Source organism: Emydura macquarii, unplaced genomic scaffold, assembly GCF_026122565.2.
Source record: "Emydura macquarii macquarii isolate MOO-44397 ecotype Brisbane River unplaced genomic scaffold, CSIRO-AGI_Emac_v2 contig_1253, whole genome shotgun sequence".
Taxonomy (NCBI): Eukaryota; Metazoa; Chordata; order Testudines; family Chelidae; genus Emydura; species Emydura macquarii.
Window position 1 is genome coordinate 68,042,059 of NW_027131390.1, and position 11,055 is coordinate 68,053,113.

At 39.7% G+C, this 11,055-nt stretch overlaps 1 protein-coding gene across 1 annotated transcript; it reads right to left on the reverse strand.

The window, feature by feature from the left end:
* Window positions 1-1,337: 1,337 nt before the first annotated feature.
* On the reverse strand, window positions 1,338-8,293 carry DUSP19 (dual specificity phosphatase 19). Its single transcript, XM_067549845.1, has 4 exons — window positions 7,888-8,293; window positions 7,385-7,431; window positions 5,547-5,699; window positions 1,338-2,043 (listed from the first exon to the last, which is right to left on the reverse strand). The coding sequence occupies exons 1-4, from the start codon at window positions 8,111-8,113 to the stop codon at window positions 1,822-1,824; spliced, it is 648 nt and encodes a 215-aa protein (XP_067405946.1). The 5' UTR covers window positions 8,114-8,293; the 3' UTR covers window positions 1,338-1,821.
* Between the last annotated feature and the right edge of the window lie 2,762 nt (window positions 8,294-11,055).

An 11,055-nucleotide genomic window follows, 5' to 3' on the forward strand; every position in this document is an offset into this window, starting at 1 on the left:
TGTAGACACAGTGTTCCCTTACATCCCAAGTTATCTATCGTTCTTGTCAATTTCAGAGTTCCAGCCCTGAAGTTGACAAGAACACTGGCTGGGGGCAGGTCGAAAAGCCCCAGGAGACTGGACTCCAGCTCCTGACTGGGAGCAGGGCGAAAAGCACCTGGTGGTTGTATCCCAGCTGTGAGCTGGGATGGGAGAAGCTGTGGGCAGCTGGACCCCAGCTCCCAGCGAGGAGGGAAGAAGCCTGAGTCGGCTTCTCTGCCAGCTCCTGGCCAAGAGCTGGGCAGCCTCCTTAGTTTAACTGCTGAGTCATGAAATTAACAAGGCTGCCCACCTCCTGGCAGGGAGCAGAAGCTGGGGCAGCTGGACCCCACTCCCCAAGATCGAGAAGCCCCTGGTGGCTTCCCCTGATTCCTGACAGGGCATGGGAAGGGAAGAAGCCTGGGGCAGTCTCCCAGCAGGGAACGGGAGGAGGGCAGCTCACCGGGAGCTGGGGAGCCTGTGGGTCTCCCAGCAGGGAGCTGAGAGACCAGTGTCTCAGATCCACACACTGACCCTCTTAGATCGGTGCAACTTCTCTTGGTGAGAATGCACTCCATTGACCCAAGGAGGGTAGTGTGTACGTCAGCAACCTCAGTAATTACTGCGGTGGCTGTAAGTCAGCCTATGTTAGGTCGACTTATTTTTCAAGTGTAGACAAGGCCTGGATTTCTCATTTTGAGGTGTTTGTCCAAGTTATGAGAGTTGGCAGGATAATGATAAGTAAAAGAACTGTTAAAGAAAAAACTAGTAATTGTTCAACTACTCTGCCTCTTTTAGGTATCTTAGCTCCAACCTTCTATTTTTGCCACTGCTTCGTTATGTCTTCTCCATATTCATTTTATGCTCATTCAGTTTGTATTACTGTTTGAATGGGTGTAGTTGAGGGCAGTATTTTGTCCTTGTTTTCTAAGAAAAGTATACACTATATTGTGGCTTTTAAGTGTGCAGCCATATTCTGGGGCTTACAGAGAATGGACTGCTCCAGGGGAAAGCGCATTGGAACAGCACTATTGTACCCTTTGAAAAAGTAAGCTCTTTTTTGAGCACGTCTAACTACACTGTCTGTTGCAAGAGATAAAGGGGAAGAGGTAAGATTCCCCCTCCTGCTGTGGAGACTAGTACCACTGAAATCTCCAGCAGGAAGCACTTCTTTTACTCTTAAGGAAGCTTAAGTTGTGGCTGGCCCCTGAACAGGATGCAAAGAAAGAAAGGAAGGCTCCTTACTGTCTGGCCAACCCACATAATTCAATAAAAACCTGTCTTTCCTTGCAAGATCAACTTCAGACCAAACACGGAAGCATTTTGTTATTAGAAGAGTTTATTATCTAGAAGATTTTACAACCAGCTAGAATGGATAAAGATTGGACTTGATATTAAAGTTAGTAACTATTATCTGAGCCAGCATTTTTTTTCTTTTTATATTGTCTACCTCCACAGACCGTCCAATGGAAACCTGCCATTCTGTTATTTCTGATCGTTCAAGCAAACCAGAACTTGATCTTTTTACCACCACCCTGTGAAAAATGTGTCCTTGGGCCAAATCATCTCTGAAAGCAATGGAAGAACATCAGGGGAAAATCTGGTCTCTTAGCTACTTGATGTCTAGACCAACTAGTGTAACAGTCTATTTAGAATAAAAAGCTGAAGAATTCACTGTAGAGGAAATGAATTTAAAGATATACATGTGAGGGAAGGGTGAATTCAGAAATGACCGTTTAAGGTATGCTATGCCAACACTTGTTACAGTATAGCCACACAGATTGTTGCATTTCTCCCATTTTATCAGTTGTGATCATTTATGCTTCCAATTGCCTTTTTACTGCACTCTTGATATTTGTGAAGCTGCTCCATGAAGCCAGGATTCGGACAGATAGCAGGTCTTGCATTTTTCACTGAAGAAAATGCTCTAGCAAAATTGAGTCCTTCTGAATGAATTAGAAAACCAATGATGATTGTGGCAGCACGAGAAACTCCTGCATTACAGTGAACCAGCACCACTCCATCCTTCAAGAGAAAAATGATACACATTAGCCATTTGAGATACTCTATTACTGTCTATTATATAGGCAGTGACAGATTTCATACATAATTTTCTACAGTTTATTTAGGTTTATTAAAAGCCCAGCTCTAAGCTTCAGTACAAATATTTATACCTACAAACAAGGATAAAGTGCCCTAAACTAAAAATTTTACTTACCAAAGCTGCTTCACAATGGCCAAGAAATAATATAAGGTAGCCTCTTTTGAAGGAAAGAACCTTTCACACTAAGATCCCACAATCAATGACCGCAACTCCCTCAAGCCATTCCTCTGAACACCCTAAAATTCCTTACAGCTTGCCCTGAAAGTTAAGAAATCCAGGCTTTGTCAGACCAATGGTATTGGGGAAAGTAAGTTCCAGAGTCAAGGTTCCCACAGGGAGAATGCCCTGCCACCGGCCCCATCTCTTTTAAGCTAAGGGGCTGCCAGTTTCAACATAGTTCTGATTTGTAGTGTGGAGACGAACTTAGCTGTGTTTTGTAAGCAGACTAAAGACATGACAAACTATAACAGCAAAAACAGAGGGAGGTGTTTGAAAATCATGCAAGTCCAGTCCCACATTCCTTGCACACTCAAGACTCCATTATTATTATTTATTTGTAATATTGTAGCACCTCAGAGCCTCCATCTTGGACCAAGACACTTTGTGCTAGGCACTATACAAACTGTGAGGACTTTGGATAGGCAGGATCAGGCTCATGAACAGCAATGTCAGAACAGACTTTAGAAAAACGTGTAATAAATTGGCTATTGTAAACATGAACAAGAATGAACTTTTGGGACAAAGTTAAAAGGGGTTTCCTAGGAAATCTCTAGGAGGAGGTGTATGCAAATATACCCACTCCAGTTATACATGCCCTTTGAAGCTTCTCCCACTGGAGAAGACCTTTGTCTGCTGATCACCTATTACATGAGGATAAGATCAAGGCCCCAGCTATATAATGGAGAAAATGAATGATTTATGGGTGTGCTTGTTCTGAGCTAAGAGTTGCTATGAATTGCAAACACAGAAAAATCCCTTGGTAAGGTTTGAAAGACTACATGGATGGTATGTGCCAAAGCCCTTGTTAGAACTGGGGTTTTCTCTGGTGAGCTTATTAGCAGTCATGTAGGTTCTTTTCCAGTTTTTAATATGTTTTCTCTGTAATGCTTTCACCTTAGGAATAAACATGCTTGCTTAGAAAGGGCTGTGTGGTAACTTCTAACTGTGAGCAATTATGCTGTTCATAGCCTCTAAGGAGAAAGCAAAGCAGGCCTGTTTGTGACCTTTTCTTGTGGGGGACCTACCTCCCACATGCAACAATGTGGAAAGAGGTTCACAAGGGGACCTGGCTGAAATTTCTTCCCCAACACCTCTGCAGGACTGGATTGATCTGGGCTAATAGACTTTCCAGCAATCTTAAATGTAAAGTAATATATACTAGCTATTAAATAAAAATATCACTTGAAGACATTTAAATATGACTCCTATCACACTGTTAAACAAGGGTTGGACCTCACATGGGTCATTTCACGTGCTTTTGAAAGTCTGCTCACTTACTTTGGTGTCTAGTTAGGAGTTGTGCTTTTTTGAAAAATCTGTCCCAGCTATGGATGCTGAAGTGTCTTGATAATTTGATCTCATATCAACATTTATACCAAGAAGACAATAGACCTCAGTGGTTATTAGTTTGGGATACTCAGTCCTTTCTCACTGGCTGTCAGCGAATTTATGAACAGTGCAGCATTTGTTTATATTCTCTAATCCAGAAATTCTCAAATTTTTTCCACAGTATCTACTGCGTTTTATCGCAGAGTTCCTCATAGGTCACATTTCCGTTCATTAAGGCTACATGGACCATCTTCCCTTCCTCAGATGATCAAACAATATCTCTTTGGCAACTATAGTAATTGCTTATGCAGAAAAGCAATAATAGTGGAGTTTCTAATACATTTTTAGCAATCCCTCAGTGATGTTTAGCTGTTTCAAAAAATAGGAGGATCCAGCACCACGTGACCAGTCAACTCTGCAGATTACCTGCAAGTGCTCCATAGACCACAGTTTGAGATCCTCTGTTCTAATCTAATCAAAATCTAATCTTCTGGCAGTCTAGTACACAAACATCTTGCAGTATAGAAATATCTGTATTGCCATGAAAGGCTTTATAAGAACACCTCTGATTATAGAGAAGTAATTGAAAAATTAAACTTCTGAAATGGAGCAGTGATGGCAAGTTTCATTTAGGAATGAAGTGGAAAACGTAACTAGAAACCTGAAGAAGGTCATTAAGTGAAACCCCGTTTCAGGTAACTTGTAAATGATATATTAGAAGAAAAGAACATTGTGTGACACAAAGACTGATGGGGCAATGTTACCTTCCTTTATCCTAAGCTATGTAAATAATGAACATGGTAGATCTGGTGGAATAATTCAGAACCAGCCAACACATTCTCTTCTTGTACTGTTAAAGTCAATGGCCTGAATGAAATACAGTAATTCAACATATAACAGTTAAAGAGAACTTTGATTATCTGTAGAGCCTGCCAAACTTTTTAATAATTATGGCATGAGGTTTGACATCTTTTTTTCTCCTCTCTACCCTGAACTTGCATTAACTCCTGTAGGAAAGGAACCAACCTAAAACAGCAAAATTCTGTTTCCAGAGTTGCATTGTAGATCTCAGTTCTGATTTTCAGGTCTCCTTATTTCTACAGAAGTGTATCCATTCTGTGCATGTATACAGAACAGAGTATCAGAAATGAGAGTTGCCATGCAGACCTAGGAGTTTTGTCCTATTTCCTACTTTTACTCTTCTTTTACAGGAATTTTGTCATGCAATTAGGCAATGATTCAGCAAAGCAGCTAAATACAAGCTTATGTCTATCCCTATTCAGTAAATATTGGCTGAACAGGGATGGTTTGCTATATTTGGATATAGGGAAAGTGTCTAAAATCCCATGCTAGTATCTTACAAATGACTGGGTAGCTCTATAGTTACTAATGTGTGCTCTAACTATTTTTATGTTGAATTCATAGTTTACTGTGTTTCACCTTTAAGGGAGAGTTAAAAGGACAGTAGCAGGCTGAGGTATCCCGCACAGTTGGAGGAAGCCAGCAAAATCCCACTGATTTCCAAATTCCCTCCTTCTTCTCTGATATGTCAAAACACTTGCTACCTAATAGATGAATTCTAGAAACTTGATAACAGGAAGTTTATAGAGCTTTCCTTTTCCCCGGCAGATTTTACTTCTGGAAGAGAGATCTGGACCTATGGTAAGAGTTGCTCATCAAAAAGTCACCCATCGCTCTAGATCTAATTAAGAAACATTGCACTAAAAAAAAAAAATCTAATAGATAATAGTAAACAATATTAGTCACTCCAAGAAAAGCATGATTGATGGAGTTTGTTTGTTTGTTTACAAAAGGAAACTGTTTTAAGTTATTGTCACATATCTAGGATAACTAATAGTATGAAATATTGAGTTACCTGCATCTTGGCTTGCTCAATGAACTCAAAACATTCTGGGAAATAGGATGTGATGTCAGTCTCAGGGAGATCCAGTATAGAAATGCTCTTGTATATAAAGTCATTGGGGAAGGCATTTTCAACTCCATATGCCACATTTAGGACATGAGTAACCTAAGCCAAAAAAAAGGTAGTTTATAAAGACAAGAAGCAAAATGAACAAGAACAAAAATAGCATTATCCATTAAGCAGACGCCAATTAGAGCATCAAATTGCAGTATTCAGTTTTATTCAGACATTCTCTCTGTGTTCTGACTTGACTATCTTTTCATATTCACTTATTTTATCAAGTGTTAAAATGTATAAAGCGGCGTTTCCATTTTCTTCAGTCCATCTTAACAAAAGAAGGATTAATCATTAGGGTAATGATGTTTCAAGTAGATAACTTCTCAAAATGAAGCTTTGAGAAGCTGTTGTTGCTGCAGGTTAAAGTTTGCATCTTAGGTTATCTAGTTCCTTTCATTAAGAAGGCACACAAAATCTTTTGCAAACTACTTATAGAAATCCCCTCACTCATCACTGAAATGTAGCCATCTCTGGGGAGGAATGAACCTACAATTTAATGGTACACAGCCACACTATGAAACAGTTAATGAAAGGACATGGAGAATTCCATATCCAATAAACTCCTACAGGTATTTTTAGGTTGGTAGAATCTGATTAACCAAATTGAATTTGGTAAGGCTGACACCTTGTAGAAAGGAGCCTTAAATGACTCTGAGTACAAGAAAACAACCCAGCTGAATGTGGAGAAATTTAATGTAAGACTGCGAGTGTCTTCTGCTCTTTGGGTACGCTGACCGGTGCTCTATCACACCTTGCCTGCTAGCAGTATTAAGCACTTGCTCACTCTGGGAAAAGATCTGGTCAATGGCCCTTCACCCTCATGCTAAATCACATGATGGAAGAGCTACTGCTTCCCCTCACAGACAAAGGAGCAGGGGACGAAGACAGAATATCTACCGCCCTCAACCCAGCTACACCAGCAAGTATAAGGGTTTAAACAAAAGAGGGGACAGCAAAGCGCAGGAAAAGAATAGAAGAGAAAATTAGAGGGATGAGATTATAAATGTTCTGGGTGCTCCAAAAATATTAGTCAGCCCTACAAATGAAGAGGCAGCACCTCCACCAATAAAATCCACCCTAGCTTTATGATGTAATGTTGGAGAACTGCATTAACAATGCACTTACTCACCAGCATTGCTTACTGGAACATGGGGTCTCATGGTGCAGCAGGCACAGACTAGACAGGAGAGGGAAAAGGTGCCATTTTTATGCCATTTTTGCACTGTCTGAATTCTGGCCTGGCTGAGGACTAAGTTATGTGAAGGTGGCACAAGGCTACCATAAAGTCCCTATGCTGCCAGAGTATTGCCCTGCAGCAGGGATATCCTCCTGGAGGACATTCCACTCTGATTACATCACCAGAGATCTAGAAAGGGACCAAAGTTGGGGAAAGACTCAGGAGCATGTCCCCACCACCACCTTGAACATCTCCCATACAAATATTGACCAGGCTTGATCCTGCTTAGAATCCGACGTCTGACAAGAACACAGTTTGAGATGCACAGAATCTGTTCTATAATAAAGCAAATTTTAAACCACAGCTAATTTTAACATTGTGAATGCGTCAGATGCAAGCTTTCGAGTAGCAACCTCATTAAACTAGAGATAAAATATAGTTCCTTTGTTTAAGGGGAAAGACAGAAAAATAACATTCTCTAATGACTGAAAAAGCATTTTCACTAGCAAATGCTAAATATAAGACAGCATATATTCAGTGTTAGGCAGTTTGTTACCCCGTATTTTTTCATTGTCTCCAGATCCTGAGCAGCATCTTGTGATCCTGTAACGAGAGAGTCATTATCACATCATTTGCATAGATCTGTCAAAATATGAACAAAACAAATACTCTACTTAATTTTAAAAGAAATTAATATTTGCTTTACCCTTGCGATAATGAATTATTTTAATAATGCAATAAGTATGTTTTATATTGTGAATAGCAACATCTCATCTAAATTTAATAAATCAAACTTTCCATTTGCTTAACTGGATAAAACAACGTGAGCAGGAACTCAAGAGGGCAAGTATGAAGAAAGTCATATTTCAGTATAAATGCAAAGATAGCAATCTTTTAGAACTTGATCCTGAATGGTGCTGAGCACTTAATGGAAGATGTGTATCAGCCTCACCTCAAGTTGACTTTCATGGCAGCTAAGCATCCTCCAGCTGATACTCAGGACCTTGCAAGAGCAGGCATTTAATAGGGATTCAAATTTAAATTCAAATATGCACTTACCTAGCAGCAACCAAGGCTTAATAACACCAACCTGCAGGTCCAAGCTAAGGTCCTGCACGTAACCACAGCTGTACCCATCACCTGGATCTGCTTCTTCCACCACCTGCATTCGGGCATCTTTCCATGTCTCTATAATTCTCTTCCCAGTTAAAGTTGTTACCCTTGTGCATTGCTTTCTCAGATTTTTCCTGGAGAAGCTTCTGATTTCCTGAGTAAGTGAGTGCATTACATGAGCAGGGAATTTCCAGCTAGCAACTGACACAGACAAAGCTAGAAGCCTGTAATTCTTTCAGTGAAGCTTATCTCCTCTCTAGCCTATAGCACCCTCTGCACTAAACTCTTTGCTTCTTGGAGTGGACAGGCAGCAGCAGCAGGCAGAAGAGAAGCCTACACACATTAAGCCTCATTTTTCTAAGACAGCTGTGCAAGACAGCTTTTGATTGGTCATACAAAAATGTTCTCTGATTGGTTTACAATCTATTCTTCCGGTTAGCTAGCTTTAAATCTGGAGTAGAGCACCCAAGGCACCAATGAAAAATAGGTCTATGCAACCATTATGTTTTGATCTAATCATGCTTGTTATTTTACTATACTGTGGTTGTGTTTGTTTAAAGCGTGACTGTATCCACTGCTACAGAAGTGTTACTTGTAAAATACTTGGTAAAGCTGTAAAATTGTATTGTGATTTATAATATTTTAAATATTTTCAGTTTAAATCAGGGCTTGTCAGACATTGCAAATTAACACTCTGGAGATTGAATTTTGCTATTTACCTGTGTTAAAGAAAGGATAAGCAGATCTGGTTGGGAAGTGATTTCTTTCTCTAAAATACATTTGACAAAAATGGGAGAGGAAATCATTGTGTTGAAATTTTTCTACAAAATTGTTCAGGTTTTCACTGCTAAATCCCCCCCCCCCCCCCTCCAGGTTTTGGCAACAGAAAACTATTTTTAAAAAAATCAGTTTTCAGCAACGTAAAGGCAAAAACTGTTGACTAGTCAAGCAAAAATTTTTGGTTTTACTGAAAACTTTAACCTGACTAGCTGAAATTTTTCAAGGTTTTTGGTTGCTGGAGTTTGCAGGTTTTGCTTTTCCAAGAGAAACTCAGTCAATTTCTTCAAAAATAGGCATTTCCTGGGGAAATTTCCATTTTGACAAACGCCCCATTTTTTTGTCCAATGAAAATTTTGTACTTAGTATGTGACTTCCGCACACTGCCCCGCCAGTATGCCACAAGTATCTAGCATGGGCAGTACAGTCACTTGAATGGAATATAATCTGCCTGCTTTTAGAATACCATTTTGTTTAATTTGTTGTTGTTGTAAATGGTTGGCTGGAGATATATTTTTGCTTTTACACCAAATTTCCACTTAGTGTGCAGTAAAAATTACACTGACTGCTAAGGTGTGCATCCAGATAATTTGTATAATTTAAGAGAGAAGATCTTTACGAGAGTTTGCAGTTAAGGATGGTGTGAAAGCTCTCAGAAACTACTCATGTTACTTTGCAGTGTAACCTGAATAATAATTTAAATGGAGTCTGCACTGCAGCTCCAGCTGTAGTACTTGGGACTATAAAACCTCATGGCTGCAGGAAGGAAACCTCTAAGCACCAAAAGGGAATAGTTTAAGATTATGGAGATTGATTTTTAGATGCCAGTATTTCCCACCAAAATTTTATGGAGCCAATACCAAAAACGAGAGCAGGATCAGACTCTCATCTGCTTAAAACAGAGGCATAACCATAGGAAGAGATAAAAATGGGAGAGGTGAAGATGTTCTCATCTGTGATCTTCCCCTCACTCACATTAATACACGCACAAATACACACACACATTCAGGCATTCTGATTGGAAAGTATATTTGTGGTTGCACACCATTGTTTTACCATCGATTTTAGGTGGGCCAGGATAACATTTCAAACCCCAGACTGATTCAGTGAATAAGGACCTAATTTTGCAATGCATACTCAAGCAGGCCCTTTGAAATTAGTAGAAACCCTTGCAGGACTTGGGCTAGAACTGGAGATTTGCCTGCTCTAAGAACCCCCATTCCCAGAAGCTGTGCTGGGGAGGTGGCTGGGCTGTAGCTGCATTGGTATTTTGGCTCCTGGTCCCAATTTATGATTTGGGGGTGCCTTTAAAGGGGTAGATCCCTCCAGAAAAAACCTAAGTGGAGGGTTGAGCCAGAAGTGTCCCTAAAAAAATCAACACTCTAGTTATCCACCCATGTGATTTATGACATCAACCTTGTGTGCATGTAAGGCCTACTTACGTGAGTAAGAACCTGCAAGATTCGTCCCTAAATCTTTTAAACCTCCATCATTCTTACAGAAATAAAAAAAAAACCATAAAACCTGCAAGTGTTCACAATGCAGGCTTTACATCAGATTCAGAGTCTCCATTTTGAGTAAAGGAGTTTTGGGATTTTTTTTTAACATAAAATCAGCTAATCCCTATTGAAGGCATATCTACTGTGAGGAATGTGTGGATCACTGTGGCAGCTGCCTTAGCCACCAGAGGTCAGCACTACACATGAAATTGTTTGCTATTTTTATCTTACTGAAAGGGATGAATATGCTGCAAATGTGTATGTGAACAATACATTGGTCATGCTTTGGAATCTGTATCATGAGCACTGGAGTCATACAAGATGTGCTTGTCCCTATGGTAACTATTTCTGCATTGCATGTCTCTGAACAAAAATCCATAAATAATCCGATAATCCATAACCAGTTTTTGCAGACAGATGGTCTAATCCTTTGAGGTGCAGAGCACTTTCTGCACACTGATAAATGCCTTCAACTCCCATTGAAGTCAGTGGGCGTTGCAAGCATCTTGCAAGATTAGTCTCTTATATTGGCAGAGAGAAAACTAGATTTTAAAAAATCCACAAAATCTTGACGGCTGATTCACAAAATGGATAATGAATGGATTTATGTGAACCTGCAAAGAGAAAAACATATCAATACTGAGTATTGTTAGCAACTGTGTAATTCATATTTGTTTCATTTTCACATGGGTTGATTGGTTTCACTTTTACATTTTCTAATGATGAATTTTGTCTCTCTATGTTTACAGTGATATTAGCTTGATTCTATCTGCCTGGTTCAGTTGATCAGAAAAGCAGAAAATGTAGTTTACAGAACTGTAAGAGTAATTGTACATTC